The 22,682-nt window shown below is 44.0% G+C and overlaps 1 protein-coding gene across 3 annotated transcripts in view; it reads right to left on the bottom strand.

Annotated features, from left to right (window-relative positions):
• Positions 1-557: 557 nt before the first annotated feature.
• The window catches only part of TNFRSF11A (TNF receptor superfamily member 11a), a 31,076-nt gene continuing 8,951 nt past the window's right edge, over positions 558-22,682 (bottom strand). For 2 of the 3 annotated variants that reach the window (XM_018076895.3, XM_018076897.3), the window contains 9 exons: positions 16,025-16,106; positions 15,427-15,552; positions 14,738-14,881; positions 13,529-13,622; positions 13,077-13,171; positions 12,113-12,220; positions 10,213-10,265; positions 7,840-8,680; positions 558-3,667 (listed from right to left, as the gene is read on the bottom strand). In XM_018076895.3, coding sequence (XP_017932384.2) covers positions 3,288-3,667; positions 7,840-8,680; positions 10,213-10,265; positions 12,113-12,220; positions 13,077-13,171; positions 13,529-13,622; positions 14,738-14,881; positions 15,427-15,552; positions 16,025-16,106 — 1,923 coding nt within the window. In that variant the 3' untranslated portion in view covers positions 558-3,287. The remainder of the gene's footprint in view (positions 3,668-7,839; positions 8,681-10,212; positions 10,266-12,112; positions 12,221-13,076; positions 13,172-13,528; positions 13,623-14,737; positions 14,882-15,426; positions 15,553-16,024; positions 16,107-22,682) is intronic. The other variant, XM_018076896.3, reaches the window with a different exon arrangement.

The following is a 22,682-nucleotide window of genomic DNA, read 5'->3' as shown; positions in this document are numbered from 1 at the left end:
CACAGATTAACAGCAGTTACTATCTATATTGATCTTTAATGCCATAGTGTGTTCCATGGGGATAAGAAGGACTTGTCCAGTGCCCTCGAGCAAAAGACTGTTCCTGTTTTCCCATGGCTATGTGCAGAATTACTGCTGTCCTTCCAGGTCTGAAGTGGCTGTTTCAAGAACACCTAATATATTCACCATGGATAAGGCATGTGACTCCTCAGAGTAAAAGACTTGTAAAAATGCATGCTGTGCAGGAGGAAGTTTCAGCTGGAATCAGTGCCTAGTTCTCACCAGTAAAGCATTACCACACGAGATCTATGAGAGCTCCTATTTGGTTCTGTGCATGAGTGGAATGTGCATTGTGGCACATACCGTGGATGGGAAGCACTTCTTGTTAAAACAATTCTACATACAAAAAATGTTACAAAAGCCTAACCAGGGATGCATTTATATTAATATTTTGCTCTTTTTTTTTTTTAATAGGCACAGGTATATAATAATGTCTTTTATTTTCCCCATTAATTGAAATAAAATCTTCACTTTTTCTCAAATAAATCTTTCAGATTTTTATTATCATTAATTATGTGTATTACAATAGCAGCCAGAAGCCTCCAAATTAGTGCCCAATGCATAGGTCCCTGTTGTACAAACAGATGTTAAAACCAGCCCCAGTTCCAAACTGATGAAAAAAGAAATCACGAGGATAAAGAAGACCCTTTGGGATCCATGTCTAAGCAGTCAGGCAGAGACCCAGGGAACATGCAGCATGCTGATGGCTGTGATATTGTTTCTTCACTTTTGAGTAGACTCTGGAGGAAGAAAAAGAATTGGACCTCTTGGCGCATCACATTTTCCATACAGGACCTTTTCTTCATGCTTGCTGATGATCCCAGTTTCAATCCTTGCTCAGTAGGAACCTGAAATTCAGTGAGTAAAAAATGTGTCCTCATTGAGGACACGTAGTAAATTCCCATTGTCTCCTCTCAAACTGGGATTTTGAGCTCTCTGGTCTCTGGTGGCGGATACAAACCAAAGGAAGAAAGAAGCTCCAGAGGGAGGAGAGACTTTCAGACAGGTAGTTTACCCAGAGATGAGCACAAGAATTCAGTCCCACCTGCCCTGTAAATGGGGCTGGTTGAATGCTTTCCAGCAGGACTGATGTCCTGGAGAATGCTTTCCAGGAAAATACAACTGAAAAAATTAAGATGAAGTGGGAAAATAGCTGCACCACCTTGCCTGAAGGTGGTTCTGCTGCCCTTGTCCCTGTTACACCAGTGCCTAGGGGATAGAGAGTTACTCCAGAGGAGGCTAGAAAGAGATTATAAAAGATCCAGCAGGAAAGACAAAAGAATACCACAGATAAGAGAGCCTCAGCCACAGGCCTTCAGAGAAGCAGAGGTAGCTTGGGCCATCACTGAATCTACCTGCCTGGCTAAGTCTAAGCTAGGGTAGTCTAGTTTTATGAAGGCCACACAGACTGGTTGCTCATGCACGCTTTTTGTCAGCCACCCAAGAGAGAGTCTTACCTTTATAATGAACTTTACATTCCAGGTATATAAGCAATGCAGAATTATTCTCCTGAGGGGTGAAGGTGGCTAAGTGCATCTTTTTGTTTTATGCATGAGAAGTTCATCATGACAGTGGTCACCTTGTCAGCTTTATAGGTACTCTTCCCTCATAGAGCAAATAGAGCAGCTATACAGTGAACCTCAGCTTTTAAACCTTCCTGGGGAAGAGCTCTCCCTACCAGAGACCTTTTCCACCAGGGAAGCCAAAACTACACTAGGTAAGAGATCCCTTTGCTGTCTGGCAGGAAACACAGCACTTGCCTTCCTGAAGGCTCAGGCTGCACATAGGTTCCTGCAGTGCTCATATATGCAGCATAATGTCAGAACATTTCCTCTTGTCAGAAAATCATTAAAAATCTTATACTTTTCTCTTGAGAGTTCCTTGAGACTCTGTTCCCTTCACCTTTTTCTCCACAGTGGCTGCTGGAGGAGGCTTAAGGATACTGGACCTGAACCAAAGCCGATTGAGTAGCTGACACTCCCTTCTAAACACAACTACTATTATTCTTTAATGCCAAACCTTTGGTCCCATTGCTCATCAGCTCTCAGTGTGACAGTGGCTACACTATGACTTCAGCTCATACAGGCCAAGTTCTGGCAATAGCTTCATGCTACCTAAATAAGTCTCTTCTTATTAATGAAAATATCAGAGGGAATGACAAAATTGTTTGAGCAGATGAAGGAACATGTGTTTGACCCTGATCAAATTCTCCATCTTTGGGTAACTCCTCCCTCTTCTGTCACTGAGGAAATACACACAGCTGGTTATCACAGACCCTTCCTACACCTGGTACCAGCAATGTGTCTTAAATATAGCAATGTTATTCCTGAAGCAGCATACCAGGCATGCATCACTCTCATCTCCAGAGGTTTGAACTCCACTGACAAAGTGCAATAAGGCAGAGGTGAATCAGGGTCACTATAAATGCTCTTTGCTTGAGATTAATCTGATACGCTTTTAAGGCATATCAGCTCTATTTTGCCTGTTATCATCTGCTTGTGGCAGCATCACACACACCTATTTATACCCACATGTTAATAAAGGGCAGATCAGGATCTTGGCTCCGGCACTGGTTTGAGACTGGAGCATCTGCTTCCTTGGGGAAAGATGGAAAGGGCTGATGTCACCAGCCAGATCACCACAGGGAGGCAAAGGCTGGCAGTGGCACCACAGCTTCCTTCCACCACCAGAGGCCCAAGACCCAGCAAAATGGGTACAGCTTAGTTGCAAAAAGAAAACCCCAAGGCAGTGCTCAGGGTCCCCATGAGTCTGGTCCTCTACCGTGTTGTTCCCTCTCTGGGAGCGCCCTGCACACCCAACCAGCGGTGTTCTCCTCCTCACAGAGTCCCTAGACCAAAGGATCTTAACTCCCTTTTGCCGCTTGCCAGGGAGAGGTGCCAGGGAATGAGGGTCAGGCAGGGAGCCCATCGCCCCATGGGGGAGAGGAGAAAGCTCTGCTGCTGCTTCTGCGATGTGCGGGCAGAGCGCCCAGCTTCACGCGTGCGCCTGTCCCCATCCGTCACCTCCTCAGTGAGAGCACCACTACCACTGGCATGTATGTCACAAGGGTCCTTTCCAGCTGTAAAATTTCCCAAGAGACGCCAGGGGCAGCAACAGTCTCCCAGTCTGTCATGACACCTGGGATTTTGGCAGTGCGGCGGCAGCCCCACGCCCCATCAGGGGCTGCCTGTCAGCGCCCTGGCCCGCAGTGAGGACACCGTTTCCCTTCAGTTCAACACCTTCTCCGAGAAGTGTCCCAGCTTCCCCTCCTCCTGCACGGGCTGTGAGGCTTGTCCACAGCAGGACGGGCCACGCTCCTGGGCCAGGGCTACACCAGGCCACCGTGGCCCCCCACTCCCTGGGGCTGGGCAGGCACCCTGCAGCTCTGCACACTTCTCCTTGTAGTGCTGGGCATTGCCGGCAAAAGTCTCGCAGCGGCTAAGGTTTTCTTCCTGCACGGGGCTACCCACGTTCTCCTCGTTCAGCCCAGAGGCCGTTGTCCCCTCCTGAGAGTTTTGGCTAAGGTAGACAACGATGATGTCGCCCTTGAAATTCATTACTTGTCCACTTGAGATAAAGGTGGAGTTACTGTTTCCAGTCACATTTCCTGGGGAAGGAGAGGGGAGAAAAGAAGACAGTCATGATTAATATTTCCCCCTCACAAGCTGGACGCTTAGCACAGTGAACCTAATCTGCTGTGGTAGCTTTCCTCTTGTTCCACTATTTTTTCCCCCGTGACATGAGGATGCTCTTAGAATCAATGCCTTCCACTGGGCCTTTTAATTATTTCCATTTTTGTCTCCTCAGGACAAAGTCTGTCATATAAAGGAGCCTGTCTGGAAGGCTTGGAAATATTTTCTCTCTGAGCTGTGATCTGGGAAGCAAGAGAGAGTGGGAGGATCTCATGTTCCCTGTGCTGCCTGATGCACAGGCTGTGTCCAACTTACCTGTGGTTTGCGGTGTAATTATTTCTAATTATGAGATTTATTAGAGTCCCAGAAATCACACTGTTTAACAGAGGGGAAATAAAACCCCAATCAATTGCACAATGTGGGTGGGCTAGGTAGTAGGCTTACGGAAATACTGAAAGGCTTAGCATCAGATCACACAGTCACACAGTGCCCAAATGACATGGAGCTTATATGATTATCTTATATTGTCCTGATCCTCTATGTAGGTACACTCTGGTACTCACCTAGCACCCTCATGGATTTACCTGGATATATACCAATTCAAGTGAAGAGACTGAGTCTATATTATAGTAAACTAACAGAGTTATAGTTTCAGTCAGTCTGCCTGCGATTAGAGATTTTTCAGTATAAATTCAATCTTTCTGCTATTCAAGAGATGGGTCACTGATTCAAGTGACAGCAGGACCAGGCTCCAGGAATTAATAAACTCTCCACAGAGCAGAAAGAAAATAACTGGGAACAAACTTTCAACGTCAAACTAACAAGTTTGTTAAAGTTTGAAAATTAAAAAAACCAAAGGAACCAAGTAAACAAAATCTTCCTAGCCTGGGAACACTCTTCCTAACAAATGTTTTTCCGGCTGTGCTTCACTTAATCATGACTTGACTAGTCTGAGACCTTTTAGATGTTTTGTGCCTTTCCTCATTACATTCCTCAACACTTCAGACGTTCCCATTTTCATTGCAGCTAAGCGTAGCCCAGCCCAGTAAAATGCTGTTTTCCCAGTGGCCACGGGTGATGTTCGCACATCAGCAATGGACACTGGGCTCCAGCTGTGCAGAATTAGGACCTGTGCCTGCTCACAACTGAGTCTGGGTAGCACTTGGGCATCTCTCTAATTGGCCCCCCTAAGCAATCTTATTTCTTTCAGCTAAACCACTGCATTGCAAGCTCTCTGCTTTCTTTCCAAGTGTTGTTGATTAACAAGAGGTGCCCATAAGAGTTTTCTCTCCGGGAGTTTTTCTGTGCCGGTTGTTCCCCCTATGTTCAATTCAGTTTGGCTGTTTGCCATCAACAAAACTCTTGGGCATAATGGGAGTACAAAAATAACTGTTTGTCTTTAAACAGATTGCCTGTCACTAGCAAAAGGTGCTGTGAAGTTTACGAGTGCTCAGTACAAGATCAAGAATACAGAAATATATGTGGCAGTGGGGAGGGAAATAAAAAAAAAAAAGGTAGATTAACACATAACTTTTAGTTGAATGTGGCTGGCAAATCTTCAGTGCTTTCTGAAGACACCATGCTGAAACAAAAGAATATTTGAGGCCCAAAAGCACACAAAATGGACACATGAGTTTCCTGGACTGTACTAAGTGAAGTGGTTCCAACCTGAAAAGCTTAAGGGACACCTTCAGAGTAAAAGTGTCATTCTCTGCAGTGTTGCAGCCTTTTGATCTCTTCAGACTATCTGATGATATTAGTTACAATGACAGATTAATCTTTGTGGTAATTGTTCACTAAGAACTGGGACAACAGAGGTGAATAATTTTCTCTGAGACATTTGATGTCCTCTAGGTGGTAAGAACTGTTTGTTGCTGCCAAACCAGGCTGGTTTGGGATCTGGAAGTGAAAGGCTCTGCAAAACCATCTCTTACTGTGAGTCACCTAAGTCTTCCCGCACTCATGCGTTATGCTGTAGCCCTACACAGGACTTGAGGTGGGCATGAACCAACTCTTCACGTTCTGACTGCCTCCAGGCTTGTGAGGTTTGAAAGCGTGCTGGAAGGCTTACCTCTATCTCTTTACCTCTATCTACCTCAGTGGTGACCCCTGTAAATGGCACCTGTGCAAAGGTTCACTTTGGTCCTCTAGGGTTGTTTCACAGGAGGGACAGAGTTTGATGTTTCTGTTGTCATTTTAAGTGTTAGAGAACTAAAACCAAAACGTCATAGAATTTCGTCCCCATTTTCCATCGACCCTCTTTTGTATCATTCTGTCTTAGCAGGACTGTGTGCAAAGCCTGGTGGCTTCAGTTGCTTTGAGAAGCTTTACAGAAAGTTATTTTACAAGCACATTTATTCCATCTAGGCATTTCACAAGGCCTGGCAAAATGACCGATGCTGATGCAGCTCCACGTGCAGGCCCAGTGTGGTTGGGGTGCTCTGGTGTGGAATCTATGGCTAAGCCCTGTCCCAGTCCTTTTGCAACCACGTGTTGCCAGCAGGGCATAGCCATTCTGTGGACAGAAAAATTACTCAGCCAGCAAGCCACATTACCTACAGATTAACTAGCCCACATTCTGATACTGCCCACAGCTCAGTCAGTACCTTCCTACAGTCGTACCTAAAAAATGGCGGATTAGGAACACAGTATCTGTGCTCAGGTTTCACCAGATGGCACTAGAGCATGTACATATCTGAAAGCACAAACACAATTAAAATCCTATATAAAGAATTACGCTGCAGATCTAAGATGGCACTTTCTAGCATGTCGCTTAAATTCAAGCTCTCCCGTTTGCTCTATTGTCTTAATATTTTCCTTAATATTTTCTCTTTTTCTTTGTGTCAGATTTAGAAAGAAAAGCAGTATCAAATACAACTTTACTTTCAGTTTTATCTCAAGAGTCACCTTCCAACAATAACAAAAAAGATAATTTGTGTTCTCTTTATTTCTGCTGCATTTTGTACAGACCAGACAGCAACCACACAGTTTTAGGATTTCAGGAAACTGAAGCAGCAGAAAGAGTTTTTGCTCTTCAGAAGATGAACACTACACACTTTCAGACTCCCATATGGCATGCATGTTGAGAGAGGAAGGACCTTCAAGTGTGTTGTTTTGGGGCTTTGGCAGACTAACAAGAATGTCTCTGTAAGAAACTTTAAGGCACGACATGGTTTTAAAGAAGGACATCTTACAACTGCTGTGGGTATTACAGTAATACTTGGATGTCCTACTCAAAACTAAAGTCTCATTATGTTTGGCAGTGCATTGATAGAAATAAAAATAGAATATCTGACTTTAAGATTTATAATCTAAAATGACTAATAAGACATGACAGGCAGATTGCAGACTTTTATACCGAAAAAAAGTCTGAGGGAAGAAGGTTTCATCCAGAGAAGGCTCATAACTTCCCTTCTGCTGGTTTTGTTTTGGTGATTTTTTTCCCCTGTTTTCATTTGACAATTTTGATATATTTACTCGATAAATTGGTAGACAGTTAGCAAGCTGGCAGCAGTGTTTCAGAGTTGTTTAGGGGACAAAGCACGTGTGTATGGAGAAACAGTGCCTGTGTGAAACTATTTTTATGTGAATGCTTATATCCTAGTGAATTAAAATGAAAGAGCTAAAAGCAGAAAATTGTACATTATCTTTCACACCAGGTGCAGCCACCAGGTTACAGCTCCACCTGGAGTTTCACTGACCACTGTATAAATGTAACTGGATTTAATCTATTAGCAAAAACATGCATGCAGACTGTTGAATGAAAAATATCTGTCTGAGCATTATGCACCCTTCCTTGACTCAGCCTCTACATCCCTATATTGTCTTATTTCTAAGTTTCCTCCAACACCCACACCTGCTAACAGAGCTGCCTGACCTCTGCAATGACAGCCAGAAGATGGGTTCTGCATTGCTGGTTAGATCAGGGCAGGACAATGGTCCCTCGCTGGGTTCATACTATTTGCAGAATTCACCATAAACCAAGTGGCCTTACTATTTCAGGTTTGTTTTTAAGATCAGCTTCAGTGCAATTAAGTGAAAAGGCATCATTTTATTTTTATTCTAACTCAGATCCTCTGAATTCTACTGATCTAGCACAGAGAATAATTCTACACAGTAGTGTATGGGTCAAGCCTAATGGGCTTACCAGATGCTGGAGGGAGGTCTGAAGTGCTGCTGTTTGTCCCTGAAGTGCTTCTGTGTGTCCCTGAAGTGCTTCTGTTTGTGTTTTGGTACTTCTTGTTGGTACTATCTGAAGATGCATCTTCCAAACCATGATCATTTCCTAAAGTGCTCTGACCAGCAGAGAGAAAATTCAAACCACAGGTGCACTGTGCACAGGAGCCAGTTTCTGGGGAGGTGAAGGTACTGTCAGCCACAGCACAACGAGGTTTGTTCCACTTTTGTGGAGATTCCCTGTATGAAATGCCACACCTCACACAGATCTTCTCTGAGTCACAGTTTGTTGCAAAGCCATCTGTCTCTTTGTTGCCCGTTTCCTTCAGGCAACTGTGGGCATGTTGGCAAGATTTCTGAAGAAGCTGGTCCTTGGCAATGTGTGCCCCATCTGTGTTGGATGGAGGGAGAAATCCTTGAGAGACTGATACGTCCTCTGTGCTCCCAATCCCTGAAAAGCTGTCATTCTCCCCTGCCTCCATTGGTTCTGAAAATGATGACACGGTTTTACTGGCAGTCTGACTTAGTAAAGATAAATAATCAGTGTTATTGAGATCCTTATCTGTGTATTCATCTTCCGTGGGAACTGGTGGGAAATGGTAATCATCAGTCTCACTTCCCACAGAAAAATCTCCTGCCTCACATGGCTCTGTGTTGGGGCTCCCGTCCCTGCATGGAGTGGGACCACTGGTGCAGCTTGAGTTTCCAGGGACAGGAGAGCCAGAGGGGCCCAGGAGACATGTGCCTTCAGAGATCTGGGGTACAGCAGCATTTGTGATGTTCACAGTAACAAACGCACCTCTAGGGGGCTCCTGGAAGAAATTCAAAGTAAAAAGGTCTTCAGTAAAGAGATCAGCAGAAAGTTATTTTCTAGACAAAGAAGGAAAAGGCAGATTACGTTTTTTCCTCTGTGTGGAGCTGCTGAGGTTGAGCAGCACTGCTATATTTGAGTGTAATTCTATTCTGCTGTGAAACTGTGACTAGTGAAGCTGGGTTCAGTGGGTGAGCTGGTGGTCCAGGGAGGGGGGCAATAACATTAAATTTTGTGAGACCACCATTCCTAGTTCTTATGAGGTCACTTAAGAAGAGTTAATAAGTCTAGAACAATTGTTGAATTCTGCTGTTCCTTATGGACCATCAGTAAGACCCATCTAACTACTGCTCATTAGATTTTGGAAACCCCCATGTGTCTGAAGAGCTGTTGGTCTGTGATGGCCTTATTGGGGGCTGAATCTTTAATATCATGATTGAAGAAAGAACCTGGGTTGATTCAGAAGGCCTGAGACAAGCTAAACCAAAAGAAGTCACACAGACAAGGTTGCTTTAACCCACAGAGTTAGGACAACAAATGCAAAGGTCCGTGACATCATGTTGTCAGTACTTGTCAAAGTAACACTGTATTTTTGATTGCAGCTCCAAAAAAGGGATTGAGAAGTACTTCAAGGGTTTCCTTCAGTTCATGCCAGTTTTGCTTTAAAGACAAGTATTTGGGAACTGACACCTTTAATTTTTAGCGTCTCTTCAGCTCTTCCAGGATAGAAGAGAGAGTGTAAATGCTTCCAGCCACTAATTGCTGTTGATTCACTCCTCTGTCCCAGAGGATCTGAGCAGCTGCCAAGGCAGAAGGTTGCATGAACACTAATGAGACAGAAGAGGAACTGCCTGCTCAAAGAGGTGGGTTTGTTTGATATGGAGTTGTTTATTTTTTTAGCAGTGGAATTTGACTCTTTCAACAGCTAAGCTAAGCAGAGCTCCTAGAAGGGGTGGTGGGGAGAGCATGCACGTTAAACACCTCAGTCCATACCCATGGTGTGAAGCAGGCTGTGCACATCAACTTGGACCGGTGCCACCATCTGAGTGTTTCGGGATGGGATCTGGTGTTCTTCCAGAGCGAAAGCCTGGCATTCTTGGCATTGCCCCTAATCCAGGTTTCTTGCCTGTGATCACTCTGGTATGTAACAAGGGGTAAACTCAGCTGAATCTTTTCCTGCTCTTAGGATTTAGAAGGGCTCTCTCCTAGGCAGAGTCTCAGGTGTTCAGCAAATGGTGGGCTCATGTTTAACTTTCTTCTAATAAATATTTAACAATCACAGAGACTCTTACCTCTGTTAAAACTGGCTGAAACCAGAGAGCAGGTTCAGAAGCTATTTGTGAACAGTGATTTCATATGCCTCATATTTACAGAAAACCAGACTAAAAAAGCCAAACCTGAAAGCATTTTTTGAGGAACTCAAAACTTGTTTTCTAGCCAAACATTACCATGGAGTCTACTTCAGAAGGGGTGTCAGGAATGCCATGAGCAAAACATAAAACAAGGAGAAAATGACAGTGCCTTTGACTTTACCTTTGTTCCTTTTATTTGGCTGCACACTTCATTAGCCCAGTTCTGTAGATCTACTGTAGGGAAAACAAAAAGAGTAGCTGTAACATATAGCAGGCACTGAAGTTAACCACAGACCTAAACACCCACAGTCATTCACAATCCACAATATCATATTAAATAAAACCAGTAAGCTGTTTTTACTGACTGTTAAAGTGTCCCAGCATCGGTCTAGCTGAGGATTCATTGTAACTGGAACAGGGATAATTTCTGTGGAACAAATGTTTCCAAGCTCCTAAAATAGACCACGGTTAAACTGTGTTCCACATCAAATGGGGTTTCTTTCCTGGTCATATGTCACACCAAGCTATGACTGGCCCAACAAGGACCCGCTTGCAGCGGTATGGTCTATTTCAAGAGAAGTCACATGGATGGCCCAAAGGCCCTTCCCAGACAGGAGTGAGAAGCCTGGAGAGAAGAGGGTAAGCCACTGAAACCACAGCATGGCAAGCTCAAATACAGCATACTCTACTTAATCAGGGTATGCTTAATGGGGAAATTAATTCCAATTTCCTTGGAGTATCTCCCAAAGAAAAGCTTTAAGTCCAACATATTTTATGGCAACAGCTGCCACTTAATAGAGTTAGCAATTCTGGTATTCTGTTTACACATTTAGGAGACTTTGTAGGGCTCAGGTCTCACATACATGTGAAGCTTACACTGGTTTTGTATGTCTGAAGATAGATCAGCTTTGTAGCCACTGCCAGTTCCCAGTAATGACTGCACGTTTACTGCCAGTATCCCCCCAAAAGCAGGCAGATCTTCTTCTTGAGCCTGCAATTCTCCCAGGCTTAGGTTAGCAGAATTCACCATGCAAAGGCAATGAGGGACTGTCACTGCAGAGCAGCAGGGCAACAGAAATGTCAAAGAAATTGCGTTCCCCCCTAACCTGCTCTACACAGTATTTGGTTTGTGAGGAGAGTCACCATTTCCTCCAGTCTGTTCCAGAAATTCCAGATTTAGCACAACCCATGTTTAGAGTGGCAGAGGCAGCCTATTTCTAAAACACAGGCTGAAATATACTTTACAAGAAGGGATTTCTGTCTTCCCTTCCACTGTTCCCAAAACATTTTATAAGTTGCTAGCTCTTGGGAAAGGAGGTGATGGAAAGCTTTCCATCTTTAGGGGGAAAAAATAAAAAATGAACGTAACATTAGAGGTATGTCCTTCACTAAGGAGACCAAGGGCTTAACACAGAGTTGAGTAACTACTGAAAGTATTTTCACTCAATTAATAATAAACTCAGTATCCCACTGCTATCCAGTATGCCCTTGCTAGAATTTTCCTATTTTTTCTACTTTTACTGTTTATGCTATTTCCTTCTAGTATTTCTTCCTTATCTTATCAGAACTTTGGCCTCCAGCTAGAAACATTGCCTCCATTGTGTTTTCAAATACACATAAGGCCTTTGTCTTGAAATCCATATTTTAACCTGTCCAGATGTAGGTTTTTAAGTAGGAGGAGAAGAAGACAGGAGATAGTGAAAGCCCCTATGTCTGTCCTTGACTCTCTTTGGCCAAGGAGTCTGCTGTGCCATGTGGTGTGGAGCAGCCATGCTGCCCTGAAAGCCCCCAGCACCACCCCTCCTCCTTCCACACCATGGTCATGCCCACCTCCAGGGTGGTCACCCCATGGGTCAGTGTAATACACTGCAATACACTGCCAGTAATATGCCGTAATACACTGTCTGCCTAGAGGAAGGGAATTTGAAGCCTGGTTTTGTGCTAGGTAAAGCATATCCATATGGACAGCCACGGAGATAGCACAAAACTTCTAGCATAACTCCTGAGCTTCTTAATCTAGTGGCTACACATGAAATCGGAGTACACAGAGAGCCATAGCTGTGTCATTAGCTATCACGTACCTGTTAGCTTTTTCCCCCTATTCTTGTAGTACACAATGAAGACAACGATGCCAATTAGTGTCACAAAAAACAAGATGACAATCAACACATATAAGATCTTGTTTGTTCCTGCAGGATGTAAAAAAGACAGTGCCATCAACATGGAGCTTGGACTCAGCAGTATAACAAACTTGGCTCATTTCACCTGCTTTTCTAGGGGAGAGGGGTTTTTTTCCTTTCTATTTGATTTTTAGTTTCTGTAATAAGAACAACAGCTCCCTTACTGAAGGTCCCTGCTACCAAGACATTTCCATAAAAACCAGAGCCTTGGTGTCTCAGAGAGGTGTGATTCGGTCTCAATGCTCCCCTGAATGTTGCCTTGCAAGCTGCCAGCAGACCATGGGCTGTGCTTGATCTCACTCAGGGAATAGGGGACATACATCTCAGAGACTATAGAATTCAGCAGGAAAACTCTGTCCTTTATCTCAGGTTATGATGAATCACTCCATGCCAGGCAAGCAGCCTCCCGGGTACCATACCTATGCTGGAGAAGGAAAGGGGCAGTGGGCAAGAAGGGCTTATCTGAGAGGGATTGAGCTGAGACTGTATCCATTGCTATAAAATAAGCATGGACACGAGCTGCTGGTCTTTATACAGATAATGTGTGTATGGTAATCAGCAGGCTGAAAAAATGAATGAGCTGTAAATGTGATGGAGGTCATAGGTATAACAGCAATGCTACTTGCCATGCAGTTTTAGTGGGAGGTGTGAAACTCAGCTTAGTAGTGGACATAGGCCTTAGAGCCACCAGGCTTAAAGCAATTTTTAAGGGTGGGATTTTCCAAGAGCTCTGTCTTGGTCTACAGCTGCTCTCTCTAGGGTCACCCACAATGGGAATGGATTTAAGCCAGCCAAAACCCCTAGTAATCATATCCCTCCTCCTCCCTTCTACTTCTGAACAGATAACCTGTACAAGGACACACACCGTCTTCTGATGGCTCAGACATCCTCCGTTCTGTGCAAACTGCATCAGTCTTGTCAGTCCCGGACATGATTTCTGTCATTCCTAAAGCTGTACAGCTAAAAAAGAAAGATAAAGAGGCTACATTCTCTAGAGGAAGTTTAATGTGGCTCCTAGTCTTATGCAGAGAAGTGCTGTCTATTGTAACGTACAACATTTCTCTACCCTTAAGAACATCAGGTATTTTCTTTATTTTCAGCTGTGCCAGCTCAGTGGTTACATTGTAACTGCTCTCTTGCTGTCCTCTAAGGAGAATTCAAGCTTCAGCATGAGGATGTTTCCACTGCTGTACAGCCAACAGAGATGCTCTGTGTAATCTGCGGGCAGCCTGGAACACCCCACTGAGAAATGCTTTCACCCAGGCTTCTCCCTGCCTTCTGGCTGGTGTGGCCCTTTTACAAGATACAGGGACTTACTTGGTCCAGGGTTTACACTCGTCGGTGGATGAAGACACCTTTGAGAAGTAGCCTCTGGGGCATGGTATGCACAATGTGTCCTTGTCTTGTTGCACTGTGTGTGGTAAAGGAAGAAAAATTTCATAGTTGAGTTTCTGTGAATTCCTTTCAAGCGAGAGGAAGGTGACTATGCTCCCCATCCTCTTGCTCCATTCTCCCCCCAGCAATTCTCCTGAAAACTTTCCTGAAGAGTGGATCTTAGGTTACATTACAGCAGCAATGGCAGTCACATGTCAGCAGTGAAAAGTACGCTTGTCTCACCTGAGCTCTTCTCTACAAGATCAAAATGAGAAATGACCAGGAGCCATTTGCAGTTTTTGTAGAAAAACACACAGCTGTTACATCCTTCCCCTTCTAATAATTCCCTCATGTCAGTGCTACGCCACAGACAGTGATGCTGACTGGTATTGTCACCTCTACAAAGTCACCGCAAACAAAATGCTATATCAGGATTTGCTAGGCTGGAACAGCAACTGTGCTCTAGGCCCGGGCTGCACTTCTTCCTCCATTACTCTATTATGTGCTGCTCTTTTGGGGTTCCTTAGGCTTGGTGCAGCTGTTCCCAGTGTTCACTACAACTCTGAGCTTGACTGTGTACTTTCCACCCACAAAACACTTGCATCCTGTTTTCAATCAGACTTAAGAATGAAGTAAATGCCTGTAATAAATCTTTGCATTACTAGCCATCTAAAACAGAATACAGGCTAAAACAGAATACTTGTGCTATCTGAAATGTGTTAATCACTATTAACTTGCTTATAACATTATAAAATGGCAAAGAAAAGTCATTGGACAAAACCAGATTGCAAATCCAGCCTCAGGAACAACCCCCAAAGAGTGCATGACCTAGTGACTCACAGTCAAGACACCTCAGCAAACATTAGAAATTTACTGAACACCTTGCAACTAACTGCCATGTCCACATGATATCTTGCAAAAGTCACTTGATCCAAGATAGTATTTAAACTACAGAGGTAGAAGCCTTCAAAATGTAAACAGTCCAGGAAGGTTATACGCAGTAGTAATGACAACTCAGGTGTGCATCTTCTGTTGACAGTCATCTGAGAATCTAAAGTAACCTCTTTAATGTCAGAACCCATGCAATTCTGGCATCATCCAGTAGGCCTGAGCTGGACATTTCACTTCATACATTCCTTTTCTGTATCTTACCAGGAGGCTTGACTCCGAGTCCTGGAGCACACATGGTATTTCGCTGACAGCAGTCGCAGTCTTCATCCCAGTGGTAGCCCACTGTACAAGCACACTGCCGTTGGAATGTGCTGTTCCCTGGGTTCACTTCTCTCAAAGCTTTCCCTAAAAGAGAAAGTAGATGGGAGTAAAAATCTCTCTGATAGTAAGCCTCAAGTTTCTGAGCCTCCTGTTCTACCTATTTGCTTTGCTTGAATGCCAGATGCAACACCATTCACATTAGAGGAAATGCTGTCTTTCAGGAAGCATGGGAGACCCTTCATCAGCACGGAGGTCCTCACCAATTGCACTCCTGAACAATACTCCTTGTAGCTGCTGTAGAAAATAAATGGAGCTTTTGGAAGGATGAGACAAACACATTAGGGGAAGTAAATGCACAGAATGCTGGGCAAAAGGACAGCCTTTAAGATCAACTCGCAGGAGGCAACGGCCCAAGTGCAGATAACCACTATCAGCAGCACAGACTATGGTCATGGTGCTCAGCACAGCACAGAATCTCTGCTGCCTGGGCACCTCACTTTCCACCAGGGTCTTCTGCAAGCCCAGCCTCCAGTGTTGGGTACCGGAACAAAGCAACATCCCTAGATCCACTTTCCCACCTTCATGCTTCACTAATTTGGATTAAAGGTTCTGCAGTATGAATAACTCACCTTGATCACATATTTTATGTAGTAAGCATTTATCTTCTTCATTCCAGACATCCATATACTCATTTGGGCCACACGGCTGGCACACGCTATCAGAAGTACCAGTGCATCTAGCAGACAAATACTTTCCTGTGATTGAGAAAAGGACAAGTAGGTCACCCAGAAGTCGCACAAAGCTGTCTAAGCTGTTTAGAGAAAAATAACAGGTTGTTTAGAGAAAAATAACAGGTTGGACTAACACTGAAGTACTGCTGTGAACAATCCCTGCACTTTTTCAGTTTGTCAATCTGGCCCCCAATTAGTGTGGCACTGAAACATTCATGAAGTTGATGGCCTGGGAGCAGTCCTACCTACATGCTGCTTTCTGTCTCCTGCAGTGGTTAAGTGCTATCTCAACAAAATAGCTGCTGTGGCTTTTGCTGAGGCCAGCAGCACCACTCCTGCACTGGAAAGCACTGGTAAGCCTGAAATCATGCACCTGCAAGGGTATGCCAATAGATCAGCGGAGTCACAAGAGCCAGCCACCTCACTGACCTGTAGAGCAGTTTCTAGTCAGCTTTTCAGCTGTGCAGCTGGTACAGCCCAGTCAGTGCTCACATACCTGGCTCACACTTTGTGCAGCACCGTCCAGAGTATTCATAGTGTTGTTCGCTTTCACATGGCGGAGTGATTTGTAGTGACAGCTGGAGCAGAGAAGGAAAGAGAGGACATGAGAACCAATACACCTGGAGAACTTCAGACCTACCTAGTCACAGTGCTGGCAGACAGAAGGAAAACTTTTCTTCTGTGTGGCATTTTGGATAGCTAAGCAGTAAAAGTTACCCAACATTTATGACTTCAAAGGTGCTTTGTAGACATGCTAAGAATATGTACTTCACGCTGTACACACAGGGACTTGGAATAGAGCCAGGTGACAAATAAATAACACCTCTTGCCATTTGTTGTGAACTTTTGGCCTGCTATATAAGGTTTTCTAACAGGACTCCATTATTTGAAATCTATGACTTTAAAACAATTGTAAAGGGAAAAAAATGGCATAGAGATACTTCTGTAGTCTTTCACAGAAATGACCTCAGATCAAACAAGACCTGTGCAACTGACAGTTTTAATGCAGAGCATTAAGGAACCAAGCAAGGTGAATGATTTATACTCTCAAAAAAGAAGAAACACCCAGCTTCCCACTGGATCCACAATACTCCTGGCTAGAAAATACTGGACTTGAATTTTGCAGCTTTTTATGTCTCCACTGTGTCCTGCAGAGGTGGTCTCACAGAACTGAGGCAGCCATCCAGAAAGGTGATCCAATTAAGCCAACAGCTTTTTGCGTCTCAAAAAACCAAAACAAAACCAACACAAACAACCCCTCCCCAAACCACCTGAAACTGGTACATGAGAGGGCATCTGCAATCTTGTATCTGGCCCTCACTGGCCTTTGCATCCCCTCCCTGCTCTCAGCTGCCTGTACACACTCTGGTCCCACCCACAGCCCAGCTCCCTCAGCCAGGCTTAGGGGCATAGCTTGTGGTAGGGATCCTGGCCAGCCAAGCACTCGCTGACCCTACTTTGGCTTCCCAGAGTCCTCCAGGCAAACCCAACACCTTACAACCAACTGTTGATCTTGCAATAGATAAAGTGATTTAAAATCTAGCCCATAGCAAGGAATCCTTCATTATTGGATACATTTAATAAAATCTCATTTAATAGGAGAAAGTTGCAACAAAGCTCCTATTGCTGTTTAGAGGGAACTTTTGCCATCTAATAGCACATAACAGCCTTGTGCCTACTGATAGTGGTTTCCATTCCTCTACTTACCATTCTCCCCTTGTTACCTCCAAGTCTTTACATCTCCTCTTTCCTAATTTAAGCAATAGCAATCTCTTTAAAGAGAAAATAGTTTTCCGTAAGCACTTTGTCCTCTTCTAATGCTGGGAAGGGTCTGGTAAATTAAAGATGACCAAAAAAAGTTTGAAATTTTTCTTTAAAAAACTACCTTTTGGCTTGGAGTTTGAGCCATGGGTTGGTGCATGATTTGTATTTATCAAAACAGTGCTAGCTATGTTTGGAACAGAAAAAGTAGCACAAGTCAGAGGTCTTGAGTTTTCATATTTTGAAGTTTATAAACAACTTACAGCTTTTTTTTATACAATTACAACAATCCCAGGTCAAATCAAGAGTCTAGTCTTTCAAGAAATCTTCTGTTACCTCATCATTTCCTTCTCTCTTTCTTTACATTCATCAACAGTACCTTGCTTGTGATTAGATTATGCATTTTTGGAATAAACATTGCATTCCATGTTTACACAGCAAAAGATAATGATCAGCTCTGGCAAGGTAAGAGGTGATCTAGGAAAAGGAAAGCCGGGCCAGCCTGGCAGATGAACAGTGACATCACTTAAGTGTCCCTGGGGAAATGACAAAAACACTCCTGTACTCAACAGCTCAATTTCTGTAATGTAATTTAGGCGTTATCTGCTAAAACACCAAGCTGTCCAGCAAGGGGTTCAGGTGATGTTGCAGGACCAAGCAGCAGAGAGAAAGTCTTGAGCAAATGATTCCCTACCCAGCCATGTGCAAAGGCAACAAAAATGATGAGACTAACAGCAGGTCCAGTCATTCTCTTTTTGTCACAGAACGTCCTCTTCTTCCTCATTTGCCACAGTTTAATAGTTCCTCTTTTAGACGAAAAGACTAAAAAATTACTGAAGTGTCAAACAAGGGCGAAGTCATCCTTTTTAGGGAAGGATATGCAAATCTGCTAAAGAGCATTCAGTTAAAGGGTCTGGAGTAATTTCTGAGAATCACAACTCAGCCTGAGGAGAAGCAGTAGAGCCTTGGTGCCAAAGTGAAGGGAGCTGAGTAACTGCTTGGACACCTTTCGGAAATTGTTTCATACACCTATGTTTTATCATATAATGTGGGCTATTGTTACGGTATAGTTCACAGCTCCAGCTGCAGAAATCTATTCTGTATGTCAATAAAAAGTCTCTTCTGTAATTGTGTCCTCCCCGTTTTCACTCAAGCCAATGAATTCACAGAGCTGCAATATTCCCTCTTTTGATTTATGCCCAATGGCAGAAAGACAAGGCTCTCAGCACCCATGAGCGAGCGCAGCCTCCTTGCGAAGGTGAGGGATTTTGGACTGGTATGGACTGGCTGGACCTGCTGAGCATGAAAGCCGGGGGAAGAGAGGACAGGAAAGGAGATCAAAGCAACCTGGAGTTTTCTTAGGGTGGGAGCCAAACTTGGGCCTTTTTGCTAACACAGTCCCATTGATGTCAGGCTATCCCTTTTTGTCCTTCTGCCAGGGGGCTGTATGTGTCTGTCCCAAACTGTACATCAACTTCCTTTGGGGGCTGAGAAGTGCTCGTGCTGCTGGCAGCACCATGACCTAATGCTTCGCCATCACCAGCACATTCCTGCCACTGTGTCCTTCTGAGACAGGGAAGTGTAATTAATTTTGCAGATGAGGAACTTGCACCCAGAGGCCAGCTGGCTTTACAGAGGTGACAGGAAACCAAACCAAGTCTCCCAAGACTCAAGTTTGCTCCGTAACCCCTGGAACATCCTTCCTATCATCAGATGCTGGCCTGTGGGTCAGAGTGATTTGGACACCATCAAGCTCTTATCTAGGGATAGAACAGGCCTCAATGAATAAGAAGGTGCCAACCTCCTCTGAAGTGCTTAAAATGAGACAAACCCCAGCCTGGCTATTCCTTTAATGGTCTCGCTATTGATGAAATTGCCCATTAAATCCCAACACCACACGCAAATAAGCGCTTCAAAAAGCTCTAGGTATCCTATGTAAATCTAATTTGTCACTTCAAAAGTGTGCAAAGCACACAGATTTACCCCAGTTCCTAAGAAAGAGAGAGCTTTCCTGTTTGATTAACATTATCTCAGAACATGTATATCTGACAGGGAAATAGTCAAGGGCAAAAAGACAAACCTCCTCCAGGCTTGGTGGATCCAGTCCAGTAAAGCACACAAACACCTGCTTACCTTTAAGCACATGGGTAGCACTACTGACTTCATGGGAAAAACAGGCATTCTCATGTCAAGGTTTGCAGAAAGATTGTATTTTGGCATTGAGCTGCAGGCAGCTTTTTCAGCTTCAGTTTTTCTTGCCTATTTGTTGAAAAGCATGCTAAGCAAGAGTGTGTCTGTGCTTTTAGGGCTGGAGAATATTGATGACAGCGCTAAAATCACTCATGTGTTACTTGGACCTTAAAAAAACCCTCCACACAGGTGCTTCTAAAGGGGGAACCAGCCACATTCAGATTCCTGTCCTCAGGCTTAAGGGAATATTTATTCTTTGTGCTGTTGAGCAATCAGAGGGCAGCAGAAGCTGTGTGTCATGGATGCTAAAACTACTTCTTGCTCTTCACATTTCAGAAAAGATACAGTTGCATGGGCCTCTTTCCTTTAAAAGAAAAAAAATCTGGAAGAACAAGGTCGGGGGTTTCCACAGTCTTTTTCCCATGACACTTTTGAACAAGAACCTGAGACCTCAATGAGGATTGCTCATTAATGTTAATCTTAGTTTGGCAAAAATTGAGATGTAAAAAGACACGTCAAGGGGTAACTATTTTTTAAGATGACACCTTCTTGCTCAGTGTAGTTGTTTCTGGAGGGTATTCAACTCATCTGTCATCATTTCACTGAGCAAAGCACATTTTTTTCTCCATTTATTATCTCAGTATCAAAGTACCTGTGGGAGAGACAACTACAATCTGTCCCACCTTGCACACACCACTTGTTCTTTATACTTTGGAGCCCAGGTTTATTCAAACCACTTGCTTTTGAGGTCCTCAGTCTTGCCTGCTGTAGAACTAAAAAATTCCTGTGGATTTAGAGCAAAGGCTTTATTTGCCTTTGTCAAGAGGACTGAGCTTTGAGCAACATTTCCTGATCTGAAGTAGCCCCTGCAAGCACGGCACCCTGGTATCCAGCTAAGATGGCCTCTGCAGTCATCTGCTGCTGCTTCAAATATGAACCACTGCCTCTCCTCTTCCAGGTACCGACTGTGTGCCTACACCCTTCCCAGCTTCCTACCTGATTTGGGTCAGCAGTATCACCGACCAAACTCCAGATTTCTTCAGCCTATCACCAGTTTTAGGGGTTTGCCTAAAAAATTGCTTAAGGATAAAAACAGAATCTGGTTCTTGATGGGTGCTGTTCTGCGGCTGGTGCTCCCGGGCACTCTGTTGAGGTGCGTAATAGTACCGTGCACAATGAATGACTCTGGAAAATTTTTAAATTGTGGGTTTAGGGGGCAAACAAGGAGTCCTATTTTAAAGACTTAACTGTAATCACATTATATGCAAGAGTTCCTTCATAGACAGTCTTCACTGTTGATAAAAATTACATCAAAGCAGCACACAAGTCACAGCTTTGCAATTCCAGTTATTTGCTTGCAGGTCTGTAATTCATCACAAAAATCTCAGATTGTGAATGAAATGCTTTTGGTGATGTCAACTTTCCAGTGACCAGTAAACCACATCAGAGAACTACCACCACGTGGTAGAACAGAGCCGGGAAATGGCAACAGCTAAAACTAAATATTATTTCATTCTTAAAAATAGACTCTTGAAACCCTGCTAGAGCCTGAATACCTAAAGAGTCCAGAAAGAGTGTGAGGGATAAAACCGATAATGAAGAGGTAAAGAGAAAACTAATGTGAGACCAGGACATGGGCAAATGGTGGTAAAAGCCACTGACTACTCCCCTTGTCCCTCTGTTTTAGCGTGCGACAAAAAGCAAACACCTGAACAACTGGTGTTGCTCCACCGATGGGAAGGACCATTCATGAATCTCAAACCCACCAGAGCTATTTCTAGCCAGCAGGCTACGTGAAGGAGAAGTGCTGCACTGACCACTCTCAGCGAGGCGGTGGGGTATGGCAGACAGGAACCTCAGGTATATCAGATGGGAGACGATGGAGGCGGGAGATGGCAGGGCTGAAACGGCTACCAGCTGAACCTGTGAATCAGCCAGCTTGCTTCTGTGGACAGAAGACTTGTCATCACGTGCATGACATTTGTCATTCAGAGACCAAGTCACCTTCACATGACAGCCAGAGGGGTACACTTAACATTTTCAATGACTGGGCAGTCTGTAGTGCCTGCATGTTGCCCGCACTTTGGTGCAAAACCTCAGGCTTTAACCTACGTGGTGCCCCCACTGCCACAGCAATTCAAAGGCTAACAGCTACTAGGTAGAATATTTTGAAGATGAATCAGAGAGTAAGAACCCAAAAGATAACCAAATCAAAACATTTAACAAAACGTCTTGACAGCAAGACAAACAGTCCATAACAAGCAGAAACAGATTGCAGAATAATGACGCTATCAAAGCTAATACCCAGATGTGCTTGTGACAAAGGCAAATCTCTTCTAGATTGAACAGGTGCAACAGCAGCACTCCAAAGGAAAGCTTAGCAGCCTCACTGTTCCAGGTACAGTCTCAATGACTCACCATGAGTAACTCTACACCCATTCATGCTTAATTAAAATAATAAAAAAGACACTAAAGACACAATGATTTAGACACATGTGCCTCTTGCATTTTAGTTCAGTGCATCATTTTTCTATGCTTCATCAACTGAAGCTGAGATTTAGTGGAAGAAATGACCATTAGAGATTTCTTGGGCTTGATGCCAAATTAGGAGTTCAATGGGGACTTTCTATGCTTCATATCTATATGTTTATCTTCCCTTTCTTTCTACATGTCCACAGAGAGGAGCATAATGTATTAATCTCTTATGGGGTGAGGCGGGATCCCACAGTCATAGCTGAGCTGCCATGGAGAATGAGAAAGCTTGTAAAGAAGAGGGGAAGCTTGCTTTCACCTCCTGATGCTCTGCTTTGGCTTCCTTCTGGATTTTAGCATTGCCCAGGGAACAAATGCTGAATATTCTGCAGGCAGAAACATGAAGGACAGTGGTAGGGCTGCAGCCCTTGCTTCAGATGATGGCTGCATAGAGGGATGTAATATGTAACACCCACAGACTGTTCTGCTTTGGTGTGAGAGTAAGGATTGCATGATTGTATCTGCACCTTCTCCATCACGAAGGAATTGCTGCCTTCATTAAAGAGCTCAAGACTCAGCTGAGAATTGATTAATCCACTCTTTAGGTGTCACCAGGAGGAACCAGCTCTGCCAGTGACTGTGGCCCAGTCAAGTCAGTGGGAATATTCCTTCCTGATCTGAAGAGGCTCTGGCTCGTTTCCATAAGCAGCCTGTTTTACTACATGTGGTAT

This window comes from Manacus vitellinus, unplaced genomic scaffold (assembly GCF_001715985.3).
Source record: "Manacus vitellinus isolate BGI_N305 unplaced genomic scaffold, ASM171598v3 scaffold_33_pilon, whole genome shotgun sequence".
Classification (NCBI taxonomy): domain Eukaryota; kingdom Metazoa; phylum Chordata; class Aves; order Passeriformes; family Pipridae; genus Manacus; species Manacus vitellinus.
The sequence above is the reverse complement of the archived record's forward strand: the minus strand, read 5'-3'. Positions and strand labels throughout refer to the sequence as shown.